This window comes from Aythya marila, assembly GCF_965140915.1.
Source record: "Aythya marila genome assembly, chromosome: Z".
Taxonomy (NCBI): Eukaryota; Metazoa; Chordata; class Aves; order Anseriformes; family Anatidae; genus Aythya; species Aythya marila.
The window spans coordinates 40,449,200-40,469,704 of record NC_139080.1 but is presented as its reverse complement, the minus strand read 5'-3'; the positions used below and the strand labels follow the sequence as shown (position 1 = coordinate 40,469,704).

Sequence of the window (20,505 nt, the reverse complement as noted above, 5' to 3'; positions counted from 1 at the left end):
ATTGTCACAATCTGGGCATGTTACATACCACCTTCTGTGAAGTTATGAAAGAGAAATGTTTGCTTGGCTCTTCTGTTTGGTAGCCTGTGCAGAAAACAGGTATGATTGTTCCAGAAGCAATTACCAAAAGCAGGAACTAACAAAACTGCAATTTTCAGTGCTGTGGTTTAAGCCAAAAGCTCCAGTAGCAAAGTGCAGCTATTCAGATACAAGTTGCCTTTCAGTAAAAAACAGTATTAGAGAGTTCTAGGAGTGTCCTTTATAAAAGAAGGTTCTTTGTTAATTGCAATCTGTAATTAAAATGCAGACTGAAGGAAGTGCTCTGTGTCCTGCTCTTTTGGCCTAGCAGCCTCCTCACGTAGTGGTGGGACATTACTCTTGCCTTACTGACAGAAACAAAGCCAAAACTCCAAAGTGTGTGTGTTATGCACCACGAGGCGCTGATTTACTATTATCCCAGTAAAAAACAACAACCACTTACGGTCTTGTAAAGCAGCATTTAAAATGCTGCTTATTAGAAGCAATGCTATAGAGAGTGGGAACCACGCTGACAATCTTGCATCCCCTGAGATGTGGGACCCGACCCCCGAGCTGTGCGGTACCTGGCAGGCTCCCTGCTTGCAGTCACCCAGCCAAGCTCATCCCGTGGATGAGGGAAAGGAGCTGTACCTGTGCGTGCACAGGCTGGGCCCTCCTTGGGCTGTCTGATAACCTGCATCACCGAATCCTCGGGAGATTTTGTGAGATTTGTGCCCGTACCGCTGAAGGAAAAGCCATGCTTAGGTTTGCCCAGTCAAACGTGGAGGAGTACACTCCGGTTCCTACGCTACAAGAAGCCCTAACAAAAAGGATAACAAGCAGGGGGAGGATGGAGGGCGGCGTGCAGGCTCAGCCTGTCTGCTGCGCCATTTACCAAATGGCTCAGAATTTCTCCAACCTACCATTTAAGCAAATAACATGAAAGGTCAAGTGCTTCACTCTCCCATGCTGGCAATATTTGTATCTCACACTATGGAAAGCCACTCAGTGGCTGAAGGCCCCCATGTAGTTTTTCTCAGGAGTCAGCTGTGGCGTGTGTTTTAATTTCTGTACTCTCAAAGTATTCATGACAGCCTATAGAACACAGAAAATCCTGTGAAGCCTTACTTGAAGAAATGCTCCTTTGTTGGCTTCTGCTGGTTGACTTTCAAATACCATTCATAATCAACCTCTGGTTATACAAGTATTTCCTTTTCTTTCATTATTATTACTTTTTAAACGTTGTCACAGGCAGTTCCAGGATTTATTCCAAGGACTGACCTATTGTAATTTTAGGTTGTTTATTCAAATCATATGAGGTCTTTAGGAATTAACCATGCTGATGACCTTTGAAGAAAAAGAGTGTTTTCAGAAATGGTAATAAGTGAGGGCTTTTGTTTGTTTGGTTGTTTTTTTGAAAATCTCATTTATGGAAAACACCCCGCAACGTTTGAAGATATTCAGAAATGAAATGGTATTTCTGTCATGTACAAAGCATCTTGAAATAATGAATTTTTGGGAGGTTCAAACATGGTGACAGTTCACATGGTAAAAAACTGGGATGCAACACTAGGTAAGAAATCAGTTTCATTTAGTGTCGTTTGCAACCTGAAGATACTGCTGTTTAAACAACAAAGCTAACAGCTCTGGTTCACACCTGCAGAAATACAGGTACTCGTACTCCAAGCTTTGTGGCAACAGAGAAGTCCAGTTACCTTCCGAGCATCCATGCATGCAGTACCAGCAAGCCAACTCCTGAATTAGTATGAGCAAACTCTCAGCCTTGTCTGAGGTATTTTTGTTTTGTATTTTATTGTTGCAAATCTTACAGACATTAGCGCTCTGTTAAATAAAGGAATGTAGCACAGTAAATACATCACAACAAAACAGCTGGCCAGAGCTCCTCCCACCACCACCACCCCACCCCCCAAATTCAAAGCCCATTCCTCCTCTGCGCCCCCCACCCCCCAAATCAGACCACAGCAGCTTCGTTACAGAGGTCAGAGACCTGTGGCAAAAAACATCAGAGGAATTACATTCAGTAGATGTGCAGTATCAACATTCCAGGCTCACATGTATTTATATATATATATTTATATTTTTATATAGAGATCATTAAATGTTTACAAAGAACAATATTGTTACAAATACAATACTATACTTCTCCCAACGCTTTACAATAATTTCTATTCACCCTCTTTACAGAACAATAATATAACTTCATAGTCTAGGTACTGCGCTAAATATGTACAAGAGATCTCAACCACGTTGCTGTCTTCAGAAATTTATTTTATTTAAAAAAAACAAACAAAAAAAAAAAAACAACACAAGGAAAGCAAGCAAACCTGGTAACCCCAACTGAACCTCACATTTGAACAACTCAAAACAAATGTGAAACTTTCCAGTAAAAAACAAACAAACAAAAAAATACACACAGAATGGATGTTTCATCCTTAATGTAAACACTGAAGAATCAGACTGCACAAAGCAGTGAGAAAGAGAAAAAAATTAGGTCCATCACTGAAGGAGGAATGTAAACCAGCTGTTTGTTCCACCATTTTTGTTAAAATTTAACACGGCATCTAACAAAGTGCTGCGACAGTCCAGAGAACTGTAAGATCCCCTCTCTGAGCACATTTTTTGGAAGTCTTTCACTCTAGGAATTGAAAAGGGATTGCTTAGAAGACAGTTACCAGCAGCATGCACCATGCCATGGGCCTCCCAGCTCAAAAGCCTTACACACACATCCCAGCTGGAACTACAGACTCTTTACAGACCCTGATCCTGCTAACATTCACTTGCTTTATGTTAAGTGGCTATGTACCATGAAAGCATTCGATTGCCCAAAATTTGGCAGAATCTTGGCTGGAAGAATTAAAAACAAAGCCACAGTTGTTTCCTTCAGTACCCTTGCGTGTTCAGGTCTTCCTCATTTCCCAGTGAAGCCAGTTAAAGACCCTACCATGTGAGTTTTGTAGAGCCACAGAAACATGTGAAGCTGGGAGTGTGAACATGGCAGGAACCAGGAGCATGGTAACTGTGTCTACAGGAGTTCACCGAGTTTCCTCAGGCAACTTATGGAAAGGCTGCACTGTATATAATCTAAATTGTACATGGTTATATATCATATTTACATATATTACTATATATATGGAAAGTTCTGAACAAAAAGTTCAAATGATCATCATGAACTAGATGTCTACAGTTAAACAATATACTCACGAGTCATTCACTATCTACTTGCATCAGCCTGGCAGCAGAGGTAAGTCACTAACTGGAATACCAACACCACGCTCTCGTGCAGCCTGCTATTCCAGAGACTGGGATTAAATGATACAGCAACAAGAACTGCAGTAAAATCAAGTCATCGTACATTAACCTCAACACTAAAAATATTCACTTACTACAATAGTTTATGCACCACTTCATTACCTCCCTTAAATATTTACTACCCACTGAAACACAAAAGGTTACTTGTTCCCTCGCTCTGATCAGACCACAGACGCCCACTATTTCTGAAAGCCAAACGCAGACCTCTGCTCAGAGTACTCGATGGCTCAGCAGTGTGTGCACCAGGTGTGCCCATGCACACGCACATGAGCACACACAGACACATCCAATCCATGAATCCCTAGGATTTCCAGGTGTTGTTACTGGGCTGCAAACCACGCCTGTTTTGCACGGTCCGCCACGCAGCAGTAGCAAAATGAGTGACTGTGACCAAGGACGCGTTCTCAAAACAGAAGGGACACGTCCTCGTGTGTGTGTGTGTGTGACCTGTTCTTGTCTTCATCTCACTGGGTCTTCCTATCGCACTCAGACAGAGCAGAAACTGTTTCCTTAAAAGAAAATCAGCACTATCAGCCTGGACTAAATGCATGGCTCAATTTCAATGTAAACACTGGTATACAGTCCTGCCAAAAGTAACTACAAGGAATGGAGAATTTCCCTCTCACTACAAAGAAAAAACGTTTTTTAAATTAAAAACAAACAGAAAAAAAACAACAAAGAAAACAACCACCAACCCATTTTTCCCCTTCCCCTGTTGTCACTAGCATGCAAGTTACAGGCCAATCAAATCTTATATTTCCTACGTCTTTTTCATACGAGTGCATATAGTACACACATATATCCGTTAAGTGCCATACAAATGGAAAAAAAATATAACAACTTAACTTATATAACAAAATAAATACGTTTATTCCCACCTTATCCCTCCCATCGTTATCTATGTCATGAACTAAAGAGGATAAAATTAGACAAGGTCTTTGGACAAAAATATATGTTAGAACTGGCTCAGAGAACAAAATTACTTAGAATAGTATGCAGATCTCTTATATTCAAACTTCATAAATAGCAAGCACAATTTTAAAAACATCTATATACACTGGCACACATTGCTGTGTGCATCAAATGCAGAATTAAGAGCCTAGAAAACGTGTAGCTATTCAGCAAATCCCCATATTGTTTCTCTTGTTCTCCCCTCCCTCTCTCCCCTTTCCTTTAACTTCTAAAACAGGCAAGGGACTATAGAAGACAAGTTGCATTTAAAAACCAAGTAGAACAAAAGGGTTCAAAAACCGGGGGTAGAGAGGGAGAGGCAGTTGCCTCCCCAGTTACTTGGTGTAATTAATGCAATTCTAATGTGCTTCAGCAACTTGCAGAGTACCTTTCAGAGTCCTAAGATCATGATAAACTGGTAACAGAAGGTAACTAAAAGGTATTTGGACAGTCCACTTTACCACAGCAGCATTTACTCATTCTTCATAAGCAGGTATTCTTCCTGAGGGCAAAAATATCTTTTTGGTATTCTACCTTTCCTACAGACATAAACCGTTAAACCAGAGCTCAGTGCCTGTGGGAAAATAGGGGAAGAAAAGGAAAGCCATGTGCAGGATGTCCAAGCGAACACTTCGCACCCTTCACTTCTCTCTGGTAAAAGACATCTTTCATTTAGCAACATTTAATTTATTCAGTTTACCAAATAATAGTCACAAAAATAAAACTGGTTATTAGAACGAATCGGAGTCGATCCTTTTTGTGAATCCTGCTGTGAACAATGCTGCTGCTGTTTTCCTGTTTTGCATGTGGAACTGCATTTAGTTTCACTTGTAAAGAGATGCAACCGAAATAGTCCCATATATTTTGCCCCTTCCCAAAATACAGGACAATGTTACGGAGGAGGGGAGAAAGGGAGGGAAAAGAGATATAAAGTCTCTTTTTTTGTGAGACAAAGAAAGAAATGTCTCTGCAGACACAGAAATGCAGCACTAGAGAGACAAGCACTAATGAGGAAAAACATCCTCCATGCACATTGTGACAGTGAGGTGTCGGCTTTAGATGTAAACTGGTTGCTCTTGTGCAGTCAACAGTCTGTACATAGCAGCTGGCATAGTCTTCATATGAATCTAGAGAAAATAAAAGAAATTAATCAATATTCCTAGCATGTACCACACTTTGGGAAGGAACTAGCTAAAAGGATACAGGAAAGAAACAAAAAGGAAAGCCTGAGAGTTTTCATACTCTTATTATAGTATCGCAGGTGGTGACTTTATGGAACAGTGTGATTAGCATCAACCAACACCTAAAGTTGTGGACACAAATATTTTCTGCTTAGGGTTCACCTAAAACACTTGAGAACTGTCAGTAAATAAAAAACGAGAAATGGTGGACTGTCTTTACCCTGGCTTCCATTGTTCAGATTTGAGTAGCAAAAGGCCAAAAGAAGTAACGATGAAATATGTTACGCTGCCTGCGGGCACTGCTCTTACCTCACCAACAGCATTTGACAGAATGTGCACAATTTTCTCATGGGGTGTTGCCACAACACTCTGCCCATTGATTTCAATGATCCGATGGCCAACACGCACACCTCCTCGCTCTGCTATACCACCTCTCATAAGGCTACAGATCTGGAAGAGAAAGAACAGATTTAGCAGGGTCTAGATATGGAAGAGAGGGCTCAGATTGCCCATTTTTGCCTCTAAATTGTAACTCAATATAGACTTGCAACAAATTCTACAATGTAATCCATCATAGATTCAAAGTATAATTTTTTACTAGCAAATAACTGCAGTGTATTCTTTTCCAAGAACAAAACTGTCAGAAACAGCTATTTGTGTTTTACGTCAAATACACCACGGTTTGGAAGTTTAAAAGTGTATGAAGGACCACAGTTTAACAATGTTCAGGATGCAAATGCTTTACAAGAGAAGAGGATTAAGAACAGTCTACTTCTTTTGAGAACATACAATAGCTTGCTTAGACAGGAATGAAGCAGATGAGAACAGTTTCATGTACACAGTTTTCTTTCTCTGACCTGGCAGAGCTTTTCTGTTCCTCTGACTAACTCTGAATTTGTGGACTAAGGAGAGTCAAAGACAAAAATAACGTTTACATCTAAGACTTCGCACGTGTGCCAAGTGTTGCTTGCTGCGAAGAAGAAAATGGCAGCTTCCCTCTTCCCACACTGTCACAAATAGATGTGAAGTTTCATGTATATTAAAGCTTCACCAGGGAGTCTGGAAGCTACTTACAATCCCGTTTTGCACACTGAAGCCCAACTGGTATCTGAGGTCCGGTCTCCTGATCAGGACTGTTGTTACTGGAGGACACCTAACTATGTTCAGTTTAACCCGGGCCTGGTTTTTCAAACCCTGCAAAAAGAAACCACCATGAAATATGCTGGCAGAGATAGGGTGAAACATTTAACACAAACACTGGGTAAAAAAGTAAGTGTTAAAACACTGACATGGGAACAGTCCTGAATAAACAGCTCGTTGTATGCTCTAAAACAGAACCAAATCACTGAACACCAGACATGTGTACGTGAATATTCAGTCAGATCAGCACTGCAGCATCAAACGTTTCTTGCCAAGAAGCTGGCACTGTTGTTTTAAGAAACATAGTTGGCAATTCCTTCGTTTCGTAACACAAGTAACATACAAAAAGAGTATGAAACTGGTTTATGCAGCCCACCAGAAAAGCTGACTGTGGTTAGGAAATGAAATTTTAAATAGGTAGCTAAGGCAGTAACAAATACATGGCTTCTCCAATGGGATATACTGCATTCTGCCACACAAATGGAGGGTGCCACCCATATCCAGATCATAGAATTCCCATTCCTTCTTCTCTCTAGATGTACCACCTAGACATACCATCATGAACTTCTTGTTACCAGAAGAAAACTGAAGAAATATGTGTATATATAAATAAATAATACATATATATTGTTGTGAGGGTGGTGAAAACACTGAAACAGGTTGCCCAGAGAGGTGTGTAGTGTCCATCCTTGGAGTTATTTAATCCCCAGTGGGCACAGCCCTAAGCAACCTTCTCCTGCTGATACTGCTTTGAACCAAGGCGCTTGCTAGTCTCAGAGACTCTGTCACTGTATGGCTCCATGAAAAATCAAATGTTAAAATGCAGACAGCTGCAATCTGACCCCTTGTACGATTTCAGGTGTTCAGATCTCTTACTTGTAGACTGTTAAGATCCTTTTTCTGTCCAACACAGAAGTGGACACAGATTTTTCTACTCATAAATGCTTAATTCACACAATTCGCCTTCAATAAATAAAGAAATCCACATCAAGAAATAAATGCTTTATAAAGAATACAGCATCTTCCACCTTACCTTATACAACACATATCAATACCAAAACCTATTTCTAAATTGTTTTTATATGTGCAGTTGAAATCTGGGTCCCACTGAAACTGATGGGTGTCCGACACTGACTTTGAAAGGTTCATTTCCACCACATCTAAGGTAACACAATGAATTTTTTACATCCCGTTTACTGCTAATGATTCTGCTGGTTCTGGACTCGGCAGTGACTTGAACAACTGAAATGGCATCCAGCCAGTGTTAACTGCCTCAGAATCCTTTTTCTTGTCAATGCCTTGAACTGTCTGGATGCAGTCATCACACGGGCAGCAGCTGGCTGCACCTCCACACAATGCTGGGCTCGGCTTGGCTCCTTATTCAAGGTTGCTCCAAGATTAACTGCATGTGAACACCAAGTGGCAAAGCACATGCCTGTGGGGAGTGCCTCAACGCCACTCTCAGCAGAAGGAAGGTCCAAACTCCACCTCTCCTGTGACTGTGTTTAACTCAATGGAGTTAGCTGCAGTGCTCCAGGGCCATCAACATCTACCTGCAGGTCTTCAAATCAACACACAGAGTAAAAGATAGGAGGAACTAAACCATACTAAGCTGTGGCTGTAATGTTTGGACAAAAGTCTGAGGGGATTCTGCCTTAATTTTCTAAATCTGGGAGGGCAGGAGTCTTGCAGAGATGACTGTATCTATGAGGAATTTAGGTGTCTAACTAGGGTCATCTGAGTTCATCCAGGCTGCATGCCTTCAACAGAGTTGAAATCAATGCTCTCTTACTCCCCCTGAAGCACACTCAAGTTATTTAAAACTATTCTTTCAAAAAGGAACTAATGTGGCCCCCAACAAAAAATTTAGTAATTTTACAGAAAGCACAATTGTTGCAATAGCGCCTAGCTCCTAGTACTATGCAGAATGGTAGTGCATGCTTATTAGAAAAAAAGCACCTGTATCATTTGAACAATTTAGTCGCTTATTTAGTCCTTGAGTTTGTTTCAGATAATAGGCATCACCAGAGGCTTCCAAAAAAGAGACAAGTAGCGCAATACAATCAGGGAATAGCCACCACACGTGGTAAGTTTCTTTCTAGCTCTGTGGTTTTCAGTCTGTTAGTAGCAGAGCTTACATCTATAATACTAAAATTACCTTATTTGAAGTGCTTGCAAGATATCTTCTATATAGCACTCATCTTTTCATAGGATTCCTTAGAACATGCTAAATAAACCTGAAATCTGAGGTATTTCTGCCACATTTAAACTTGTGCTTAGGTCATTCAGTGGTTCCTCTGCTTGATGTGAGAAGCGCCATATGAACAGGTTTACACGCATGGTTATGAAGACATGAAAATATGCAGACTCTGCTTTTGTCTAGAAAGACAAAATAAATGGCCACCAGTTCCTATAGCAACAACCGCAAGTACCAGTGAGGAAGAGGAATGTCTGCAGAAGCTGGAGAGAGCAAAGCTGACTGCTGCTGTTTTGAGAAAGTACAGATAAGGCTCATCATAATGAAACTCTACCTAAAGAGGCTCTGAATCAGAGAAGCACAACTCATCAATGTTTTAGAGATAAAACTGTTGTGAGATAGGAAACAAGTAAGGCTAACATGAAAAGTCTGAATTTGTGGTGGGTTTAGTTTCACTGAAGTTGGCACAGAGATTTTTAATATGATTTTATTTTTTTTCATTCTTCACCAACGTAAGACTGCTTTTGCCACATTTTTAGTATACTACACTTCCAGGCTGTAATTTCCACTCTCTGAATCTAAAATGGCTGGCCCAGGGATCTATGCACCTATTACTCATTAGAGCACAGAATTCATGTTCTTGGAAACTGGAATAGGAAGGAAGTCTTTAGAACAAAAATCTGAGTTCAAGCATTACAAAACTGATTCGAGGACAAAAAAAAATTAAAAATGTACTTTGTGAAATACAAAAGTACAAAATGCAAAGAAACGTATTGCATGAAACAACCAGTCACCAGAGAGCTGTGTAGCAAAGCAACTTTAACAGCCATATACATAGGAATCAGAGAAGGATTTCTCTTACAGTATGACACCAGATTTACACGTCTGCATGGAGCTCTGTGAGGTATGTCAATAAATAACCAGGTCCATTTCACTTCATCGCCAGCATTCCCCCATGATGTACCATTCCTGCTCTTGAAACTCTGATGTTTAAAATACCTCTTCCCTACAGCTAACCCCAACAGTTCCAGTGTCTCCAGCACCTGTATCTCCATTCGTCATATAAAACGTTAAGGGCCTTCAGGTGTGCACCTGGTAATACCTTCCTTTTCAACAAAATACTCTCATGGTGTGAGGTTCTGCACAGAATCCTTGGCTACACAACTAATACACAGCTCACTTTCTGAGAGTCAGAAAACTCGGCGAAGCATAATTTGCAACATACTCCGAACATCACTAAATGAGTAGTGCTATACAAACATTTGGTAAGAATTATTACTTAATAGTTCTGTACTTATAATGCTCTCCTATCATGTAACCCTTTGAAAAGATCCAGAAACATTCTCTGTACCTTTATAATGCTCTGACATGTTGAGAGTGGTAAGCCAACTAGGCTGGTCCCGTTGATCGACATGATCTGATCCCCTATATTCAGCTTCCCAGACTTCTCTGCTGGTCCTCCGTGCATCATATTGGCTATGATAACTGTAGGCAAGATGGATCCCCAACCAGACTCCACAATCACCACCCCTAGGATTTCTCCTTTTTGCTTTTCGATGTAAACCTGTATCATAAGAAAAAGTGTTTCAAACAAAAGCTTTTTCTCAACCATGGAACTGGCCCCCCGTCCTCCTGCAATCTTTCCTCCCCTCACCCACCAAAACACATATTTAATGAATCAGCAAACACATAACCCCTCACTATTTGCAACCTGACTTCCTAGTGCAAAACAAACAGAGTACTACATTTCAGTTGTATTCAAACATGAGTTAATCAACACTAAGTACACAGGTTTTGCTTAGGGCTGAACATGCCCTCACACAACTTATTTCTGTTTATGAGCAGAGGGATATGGAAACGAAGAAACCGTTGTGTAATGGGGGTTCAGTGGACCAAGCTAAATAGAAGTTTGTAAGAGCTTATGACTGCACATTGGAAGAACACTAACTGTATGTTGCAGTGGTGCACAGGTTCATCATTATTAGAAGCACCATGCAGCAAATCCTTTCAGCAAATACAATCCTTTAAAATCTGGAATCAGCCACTTTCACTGACACTAGTTCCTCCACAAATGTTAAATTATTTACTGTAATCTGTAAATCATATTAATTGTTAATCTGTTTTACATTCATTTCATTAAAATACAACGTGAAATATTTGAAAATTGTTTAATAAAACAAACAGATGGAAAATCACTTCACTGCTCATAGACTTCGGGTTCACAGTTTGCCTTTGATACAGAACTGACAACAGGTTGACTTACTGGGGGAGATATTCTAGACTCACTCAGGTCATTTATAGGAAGCATTAATGGTTTTCTGATTTCTGCCAGCATGGGCCTGCACCTGGTACAGGGGATCTTAATGCTGTTAAGGAGAAAAATGTGAGACATACATCTTTGCAGTTTTCAGATTTGGAGAAGTGAATGAGGTCGTCATTGTACATGTCCTGGGTATTGAGCAAGTCGCTATATTCCTTCTGGCTAAGGTCTTCTGGATTGATCCCATTTGCCCTCAGAAACTCCTGGTAGGCCACGCTGAATGCTTGACCTATGGACTGTGCAATCAGCTGTGCCTGCAGGGAAGGGAAAAGAAAAAAAGTCAAACGTTGTGATGGTCTTGTGCACTGCCATCTTCTCTGTTACAATCACACTGTAAATGGTTTATCCCTACAAGTCACGTTACAGTTTAAAAATATTTCTGCATTAAAAATTAACTTAAAAGGCTCAAAAAATGTCATCACGTTCATATGAGAAGCATAAATAAAGCTATCCTTTCACGGGTAAGAAATGCTAGCATAAATGTAGCGGTATACCTGCTGCAGTGACTGAAGCACAGATGGCAAAAGAGAACTCTACCTCTCACCTACAACTCTTCTCATGCGTGCAGCTCCCAGGTGGCTCCCCCTTCTAGTAGAGGCAATGCCATTCTCTGACAAGCCAGCAGAGAAAATGAAAATGTCTGCTAGAAAGCACACAACCGCATTTAAGAGGATATTTCCTCCCTATTTTCTCCCACTCTCTTAAAACCACCACGTCTGTATTGGCAGCTCCTACCTCATCCCAGATGAAGGAGGAAAAGGGCAGCACCTACTGACTGAAGTAACCAGCCCTTGAAGTTATGAGAAATGGTCATGTGCAGCTCCTTCTCCACCCTGAAACCTCCTTCAGCCTCTCCCCCCTATATTTCTTGTTTCCCTCCATCTCCCTCCACTTTCCTGCTGCTGTGCATCACTGGGTGATCTGTGCAGCACAGAGGAGCTGGATTTGATGTGTACTGAAACAGTCCCTTGGAGAGCAGTGCTGGCTAGGGGGAGGGGAGGGAAGAGAAGGTCAGAGCTCCACAGCTAACTGTCTAGGCCTTAGGGGGGCTGGTGATGAATGAACACTGCCAAGGCATATTTTCATACAGCCTACCAGCTGTATTTTAAGGTCCAGTTTGGTCCTTAATAAGGGAAAGGTTCCCTACCCTGAAATAAGCTGTGTTTTAAGGCAACTCAAGATAGCACTAAACCTGCTGATGAGAACATGAGCATGATTGCTGGTGCTGAAAAGGTCACAGTCCAGACAGCATTACTTTGCCAATGCTCAGATCAATCCAGCTTAATGGCAAGAACAAGACAGCAAGATAACAGGAAAACTACATCTCCTTAGCTCTACAAACTAAAAGAGGAGACAACTGTGGACTTTATGTTCGCACAGATGCATCTTGTCTCCAGGACAAGATCAACTCCCATTTAGACACCCAGCATTTGGACACATCACTAAGCATTAGCTCTTCTGAAGATCTAGCCCTAGACAGAATTGAAAATCTGGTGCCAGGCTCCTTAGATAAGGACGTTTCCAAGCAGGTACACATTGTGGTTAAAATCCACTTGAGGACTTAAGAGTTTCTGTGACAGTTTCTGTGTAAATTCTTCTAAATACCCAGCTGTCCCAGAGGAAAAGATGACATTGATGCAATTTCTCAGCTTGTTTTTGTGTCACTGAACAATGCTTTCACTGGAACTACAGACAGGTCCTTTCTAAGCCAGGATCAGGTGGCATAGGGATGGATGAACTTAACCAACACAAATGTGGCCTGACCCAAACCAACCACAGGAAGGAGTAATGCCAGTAGTGACCAGAAGGAAGAAGCACAGATTCCAGCTAGTCAGGGTATTAAGAACAGCCTGGGAAACGGATCCAGGAGATCTAGATCAGAGTCAAACTACCACGTGCTGAAGGGAAGCAAGCCACAGCCTCTAGCACCTGGCAGTTTGAGTTCTGCTTTTCCAGCTGGTCAGTAAGAGAGCTACGACTGTACAAACTTGGAACTGGAAATATGGGAACAGCAGTCTTAAAACAGGCAACATATCAAATGAAATTAAATGAAATAAACTTTGGCTATTCTTTTCCTTTTTTTGCACCAGCTTCTTGAAAGGCTCTGCAAAACTGGCCGGCATGCTATTATGGAAAAAAAAAACCTGTGATTTTTTATGTTCTTTGCTAAATTTTTTGTAGAGGATCACTTATATCAGTGTGTTTATCTTTACTTTTTAACCTCAGCAGGGGGTGACAGTATGCACATGCATCTGCAGTCACATAATTTAACTGACCATGGGTTCAGACTAGGTTCACCATTACATAAAATCAACTGCTTATTCAAGGAAACCTTCCCATCTTGCTGGTACACCGCAGAGTAGAAGGCATGTGAGGATATTAAAAGAACCTGGTATTTTCACTTTACTTCTGCTAACTAGCTCAGCATATCTGACATTGCACTACAAAGACTTTCTTCAGACTGATGTGCAAACCACAAGAATAGGAAGTAAATCCTTACCTCACCCTCCCTAATTTGTGCAGGATGCCTTCCCTAACTGGCATCACCTCTGTAACATGTACATAATTGACACATGGGAGTGATCCCCCTTCTTCCACCTCCTGCTACAGGAACCATTTGACTTGACTAGTATTAATATGACATTTTCCACAGAGACAGTTAACACTCTTACGTGGAGGGTTTAGAACTGGGAATTTTTGCCTTCCCAAGTTATTAGAAATACTGTGTGATATCACTTCATCTAGGGCTGACCTGATTATGAGACTGACAACTATGTATCTGGCCACCTCAGTCTGATGTGTGTGTTTGATTTTACCTTTCATTTACAGACTTTTTAAAAGTGTATAAAATCAGCATGTTTTATACACTGATCGTGAAGACAGGCTATCAAGTAACTAACAGGTAACTTAGCTGACCTACACCGTAGACATTTACTCAACTGTTTCTATTCAGGGTGCCTCAGGATTACTGGAATTATCAATTTTCCTTGCTGGCTTTTAATACAATGTCAGCAACTACTCTTCAACTCAGATCTTCTCAACAACAACAAAAGTCACATTTCTGATACGTATCAATGATCCTTGATGTAGTATTTAGGATTATAATTTCCCAAGGAAAACAAGCTTCTTTGATAGATATTCACTCTCACGGGCAAATTATGAGCTGGTATATGTAAACTGTGGCAGCTGGACCTTCTCATCGCTACTGAAAGGTACTGTATGAGCTAAACAAAGGGAATTTTTACAACAGTTTTGTGAGTAAAATGCCAGGTCTGAAAGTGCCAACAAAAAGCAAGATGAAATATCTTATCATGGTTAATGAACAAACAGGACCACTTTCTGTGGGCTTCAACACTACCAAAACGTGTTTACATTTCCACCCCTAGAAAATTATGAGACAGAGTAATTCCTTACATCTTCAGACTCAAAGACATGGCAAATCATTTTGTACTGTCTCTTTCCATCCTGGGAAGGGTGAGATGCTTCCACATTATCCTGCGAGTTGGACCGTGGCATTCTCCTACGAGCCATCAGAACAACTATGTTCCCTATATCTGCGATGTAAGAAATGGTCCGTAGGGGATGATCCATCATGGTTTCCTGTGGAATAAAAGAAAACAAAACAACATAAGCAGGTGCTTCTTCTTAGTGTACTCCTGGTATTATGAAAACACACAAATGGTAACATAAGAACTCTGTTAAGTCCACATAAAGAATCATGCATGAAGGGAGTTGCCAATAGAAAGCAAGTTACGCTTTCCAGAAGTAAATCGAAGAACAACTTTTACAAATTAAAGTTTTATTTTCTGTTGAAAAGTACAAAGAACTCAGTATCAGAGCCTGAATATGCTGGGCAGGCATGGACCAGCACACAAAAGACTATAAACTTCAGATTATCAAAACCAAACATTCTGGGCTGCTCTAGGCACAATCAATACTTGTCACAACACAGCCTGTAAGAAGTCAGCTGAATGCAGTTAATTTACTGACAAATTCTAATCATTTTCTACAGACATGGCAGACTAACTGACATGGCCCTTGAATGGATTTTGACCTAGGAAATCCTGGGGAGAAGTACAAGACCCAGCACTTCTTGAAGGATAAAATTTGGCAGGTAGGTGCAACTTTATTTGAGTGGCCTATTATAAAATATTGACAAAGACATCTGTGTTTATACCTGCGTATCTGCATTCAGTACTTTAATTCTCTGTGTAGAAATGAAGAGGTCCACTTCAGTCATGGGCTGAGATTCACCTTCGGGAGCCTGCAAATAAATGGATTAGAGTCAAACACAAACATAAGGTAACATCCTTAATAATGATGTTAGCTCACATACAGGGGTATGCTAAAACACAGTCACCAGAATAGCAATGCAAGATAGAATATTAGACTGCAGAAGCTAAACACAAAGATATGGAAACTATATACAGATACATGAAAGTGAACTGGATAGCATTTGAACAATTTCTAACCCCGTAAAAGCTTCCCTGATATATTTACTGATCCAGTAAAGTTATAGATGACTGTGACATGAACGGTTTAAAGATTTCATGAAAATCAGAATGATTCTCTCATTTTCACCACATTAGGAGTCCCACTTTAAAGAAGTTTTTCACACATGCCATAGAAAGGCCTAACAGTAGCTCTTACTTGAGTAATTTCTGTATGGGCTTACAGTGACTGCTCGGGACAATGGAAACACCTGTACCGCAGGTAGGTACAGTTTAAGCCATTCTTAATACAGTTCTGGTAAAAAGGCCTTCACAGTCAGACATACCATTCAAGCATGAATACACTTTGAAGTCATATCTTTGTCAATAGAAAACCAATGCTTGCAATTTTTTAAAAAAGTTAGAGGTGTTAAAGGGTACTCACAACCTCCATAAACAAAACTTACCACTAAAATAAGTCAATCAGCATATTACTGTGTATATATACATAAACTTTATTTTTCTTTTTTGCATCCAGCAATTTGACACATTTGTGAATCAAACAGACCAGTCTTATAGATAAATGGTAAAATAAAAACCAGACAATTTTAATCTGTCATTTTACAAAGTTAGAACCTTTGCCATGTCAGTCCTGTTTCTTTAGCATGGATTTTGGGTACTGCCTGTAACCATTTGATAATTCCAATCTTTACTCTATTTGTAACATGAAATGGCTAATGATAAGCAACAAAAAATGGCCAACCAGGCAACTGATTTCTGAGAAATGTCAACTTGTATGGTGGCTCAGAAATAAATCTAAAAAAAACTTGCTGGATGCAGAAAATAACTCAAAATAAAAGCAAAAAAAAAAAAAAAAAATCAAACAAACAAAAAAACAACTCCCAGAAAACAAAAGAACAGGCATAACATCAAGCTGATGGAGTTTGTACTGCACCTTCTTCCTGCTTTTGGCTAATTTCTGGGCCATCTGCTTAGCATGGAATAAACAGAGACAGGAGAATAGTTAGAGAAGACTTTACAGAGACTCCAAGCCAAGAAGGAATCTGCATGCTAATGCCAGGGCTCACAGACTATTAGCTGTTCTAAATTAGTCCCTGCTTCAATTAATTTATTTATTTTTATTTTTATTTTTTTTTTGTTTCATGTTTAGCATAACCAGTGTAAAAAAAAATGAAAAGAAACCACACCAGAGGAGACTGGAAAAATACAGAAGGATTTTATTTTTTTCCATTTAAAATGCTGCTCTCAAACAACAGGCTTTATTTCTTTGTTCGTTCTTAAGGGGAAAAAAAAAAGCTTCCCCTCATCTGCAGCAGGTTAACCATGCATGACCCATGAGGTTACCTTCTTTGAAGCATCACCAGTGTAAAATGCAAGAGAAGAATTTTAACTATTTTTATTCCAACTTTTTTAGAAATCAAGGAATTTAAATTCAAGTTGCCTAATGCTCTCACACATGAACCATCTTTAAAAAAAAGCCACACTAAAACTGTACTAGTTTTTCTTGGAAATACAAAGCAACAGAAGCTAATTGTCACCTCCATTTTCTCCTCCTTCCGTGCATATATGCCCAAGCCAACGTTCACATTGCATTTCTGAACAACAGGTTTTCCTGTGACACCTGCATACCATCATATTTTTTCAAGAAAGGCAGTGGAGCACATACTTCATGTCCACAACCCCTCTGAAAACACTCTCTTGTCACTGATTTAATTGCCACTAGTTTAATTGACTTACATCCAGAGAGATATCACCCCATTGCAACAAATTGATATTTTATGTGCTATTACTGTGATAACAATAACAACATAAATAAGCATCATCACTCTTACAGTCTTGCAATCATTATTCAAGCCAAAGTGAACTGAGCTTATGGACTAGCTTGCTAAAGAAATTCAATACTCACCAGGCTGGCAGATATCTTTTTACTTCCAACAATTAGTGTTAGCTAATTAAATTGACAAGTGTTTTTGTGGAGGGAAGGAGGCTTACTATTTCAAGCTTCATAGAATCACAAGAAGCAAAACATTTTATACTGATGCTCACAACTTAAAATTTGCCAGTTTTAATATAATCAAGCCTGAAAGCAGCAACTGAAACTTTAGACCGTGCTGCTTAGTTACAAGTATGATTATATTCTCACACCAACTTTGAGGCACCTTTTTCAAACTGATTAATAGCCTGGTGATAACAAACTATTGGAAAAGCGATTAGAACTGCTTCATGCTGCAGGCTGTGCATTATATTAATTTTCACTGGTACTCAGAAATATTATAGTTATCTTGAATAGCAGCTGCCTGGCATACAATGGGCAAAGGGGAGACACGCATGAGATATACCATTTAAACTGTTCTCCAAAATATTTCATAGAGCTAAGGTGATGACATGGAACAAACAATTTTAAGAAGTGATTTGGCACTACACTGAAATGGCATGAAAGAAAATATGGTCCACAAAAAAAAAAAAAAAAAAGGAAAGGAAGAAAAAGAAAAAAAAAGCGTCAACGCCTCCCCAATTTAGGACAATTCTATACAAGTGACTTTATTATTCGAATCCTTTTCATCACTGAGTTATTTTTCTGATTTAAATCAGATCATTTCAGAATTCTTAGAAAGAACAGCAACTACCTACTCTACACAAAATAATATATTTTTTTAAATATATAGAGTCTGGAATTTTCATTTAACTTAATTACGTGGCTAGTTGCAATTCCCAAAAACTCAGATTTTTAAAAATCAACACACTCTCTTCTGCTCCATGGATGGCTTAGATATAGTCAACCAATTTGATTTCTACAAAAAATGTACTGCAACTCTGTGAACACACAGATGACACTTGGTGAATGAAATATGCAGAATATTAAACTATTTTCACATATGACTTCTTAAATTACAATCAGCAATTAAATCAGTTCTTATCTAAAAATGGTCAAACCTGACACACAGCTCAAATCTGCTGGTGAAAAATAAAAAATGAAAGCTGTTACTCCACAGGTGAAATGTAGCAGCAGTTCTCCACAGATCAGCTGTGAATTGTAATCATGAACATTATTTTTCCTATACTGCTATTAAGATTAAATGGATTCATTTCAAGTAAACTATAGAAAGATGTTTCTCCCACGCTATTTGGAGAAATGAGACTACAGTCAGAAAATAGTGAAATACCTTTCGTAACACTAAAAGTACCTCTTCATGGAAATATGAAATCAACTAAGTTTGATGAATGTCTTCAAAGCATTGTTTCTGTTGTAACTTAGCTTGACTTCACAGAGATAACTGCTGAAGCAAGAAAACCCTCAGTTCTTCTACTTTTAACTGTAGAGATATGTGTTTACAGAAAAAGCACGGAGAATTGTTTTCAAAATCAGTTCATATTCTGAACGAACACGTGCATGGTCTGAAGGCTCTGCTACAAGTAAGCATTAAACAGATTATTTAATTCAAAAGGAACGCATTCACATGGGAGGTATGTGTATGCAGCAGGCCTTAAACAAAGTCCTTCCCACTTCCAGTAATTTTAACTTCAGATTTGTAGATTTTTAAAAGCTCAGCCTTAATTCATAACCTTTCTTTTCTTTAACTATAGAGAAATGTTTCATACACAGCACCTAACTTGCTCCATAAACAAGTATGAGTAGGGCACAGGTATCACTAGCATTGCATGAGCAATATTTTACACATTTGGCCTAAAGGCAGTGATGAATCTAGCAGCCAGAACTCTGTCATAATGATGTTCTCAATAAAAAAGTTTGCTTTTTATGGGAATCGCCAACAAAAAGAAGAGCCAAAATCAACAACGATGACCCTACAGTGCAGGGAAGCATACTTAGATTTCCCAAACTTCACCTAGAAGCAGTAGAGTACTGTCAAAGAAGTGTACCATGGTATTGTGTGCCATGCAGTAGGCAAACCGTTTTATGAAATTCACTTACTTTTAGAAAATTATGTGTGCAGGCTAGGGTGTTACCAGGTCAACCATGTAACTGCTTGGACCTCCATGCTGAAACAAATTTTCTATAACCAAGAATATGCATGCCTGGTCATTTACACGGATGTGTAAATTACAGGCTTGATGAGTGAAATGAGCTAAACAGATCCCTTCTGTGCTGAGGCACAGCAGTGCTGAGGCATAACAGAAACCTCAGAAATAACTTTATTTTCCTAATTATTTCTGAGAAACATATTTAGTATGAGAGAAGGATTCTACTCTTTTCAACTACATAAACCCACTTTGAATTGGCCTGTTTCTACTTCAGTTTGCTCTAACACATTTGTTCAATCTTTGCCTCTACTAAAGCAGGCCTCATGTCCAGAACCAGGCTCAAGTTAAACTCCTGATGCCAGTTTCCCATCACAGCTGATGCTGATCTTTCTTTTCAGCTTACAGTGATGTGTCCCTCCTAGATCCAGCCTCACTGAAGTCCTTATTCCCTTTCTTCCTGTAGCTTACCTTTTGTTGCTTACCTGTGCATTCAAATCAGACAACTTTTCTACCATGCAGACAAGGCACAGCTTTACTCACACCCAAGGCAGGACAGCAAAAGACAGTGGAAGGATAAGTCTCCACTACAGCTTTATGAAGAAGCCATGAAGACTATAACATGCGAGGGCTGAGAAAGCCGAGTGAATACCTTTTACAAAAATTCCACTGAATACAGACAAGCCATTGCTTTTCAAAAGTTTCTTAAGTTTGTGGAGATGTCCTATAGAGATGGCAAAAGATGACAGGAATACTACTTCCCTGCCAAATAGAGCCTTCTCTAAAATGCTAGCATGCTAGACATTTTTAGAGACAAGGTTACAAAAAATTCTGTATTTGAACACCAGCAAAATTAAAATTGTTGGAAGTGTCTCAATATTTCTATTTGGAGCATTTATCTGAGAATTTCATGCACTAACTGAGCCGAGCACTTGGCAA

At 39.5% G+C, this 20,505-nt stretch overlaps 1 protein-coding gene across 2 annotated transcripts in view; it reads right to left on the bottom strand.

The window, feature by feature from the left end:
• Positions 1–1,993: 1,993 nt before the first annotated feature.
• Positions 1,994–20,505, bottom strand: part of APBA1 (amyloid beta precursor protein binding family A member 1) — an 87,725-nt gene continuing 69,213 nt past the window's right edge. For both annotated transcript variants that reach the window (XM_082784017.1, XM_082784016.1), the window contains 8 exons: positions 16,523–16,555; positions 15,315–15,401; positions 14,552–14,737; positions 11,212–11,391; positions 10,169–10,381; positions 6,555–6,674; positions 5,790–5,930; positions 1,994–5,426 (listed from right to left, as the gene is read on the bottom strand). In XM_082784017.1, coding sequence (XP_082640143.1) covers positions 5,355–5,426; positions 5,790–5,930; positions 6,555–6,674; positions 10,169–10,381; positions 11,212–11,391; positions 14,552–14,737; positions 15,315–15,401; positions 16,523–16,555 — 1,032 coding nt within the window. In that variant the 3' untranslated portion in view covers positions 1,994–5,354. The remainder of the gene's footprint in view (positions 5,427–5,789; positions 5,931–6,554; positions 6,675–10,168; positions 10,382–11,211; positions 11,392–14,551; positions 14,738–15,314; positions 15,402–16,522; positions 16,556–20,505) is intronic.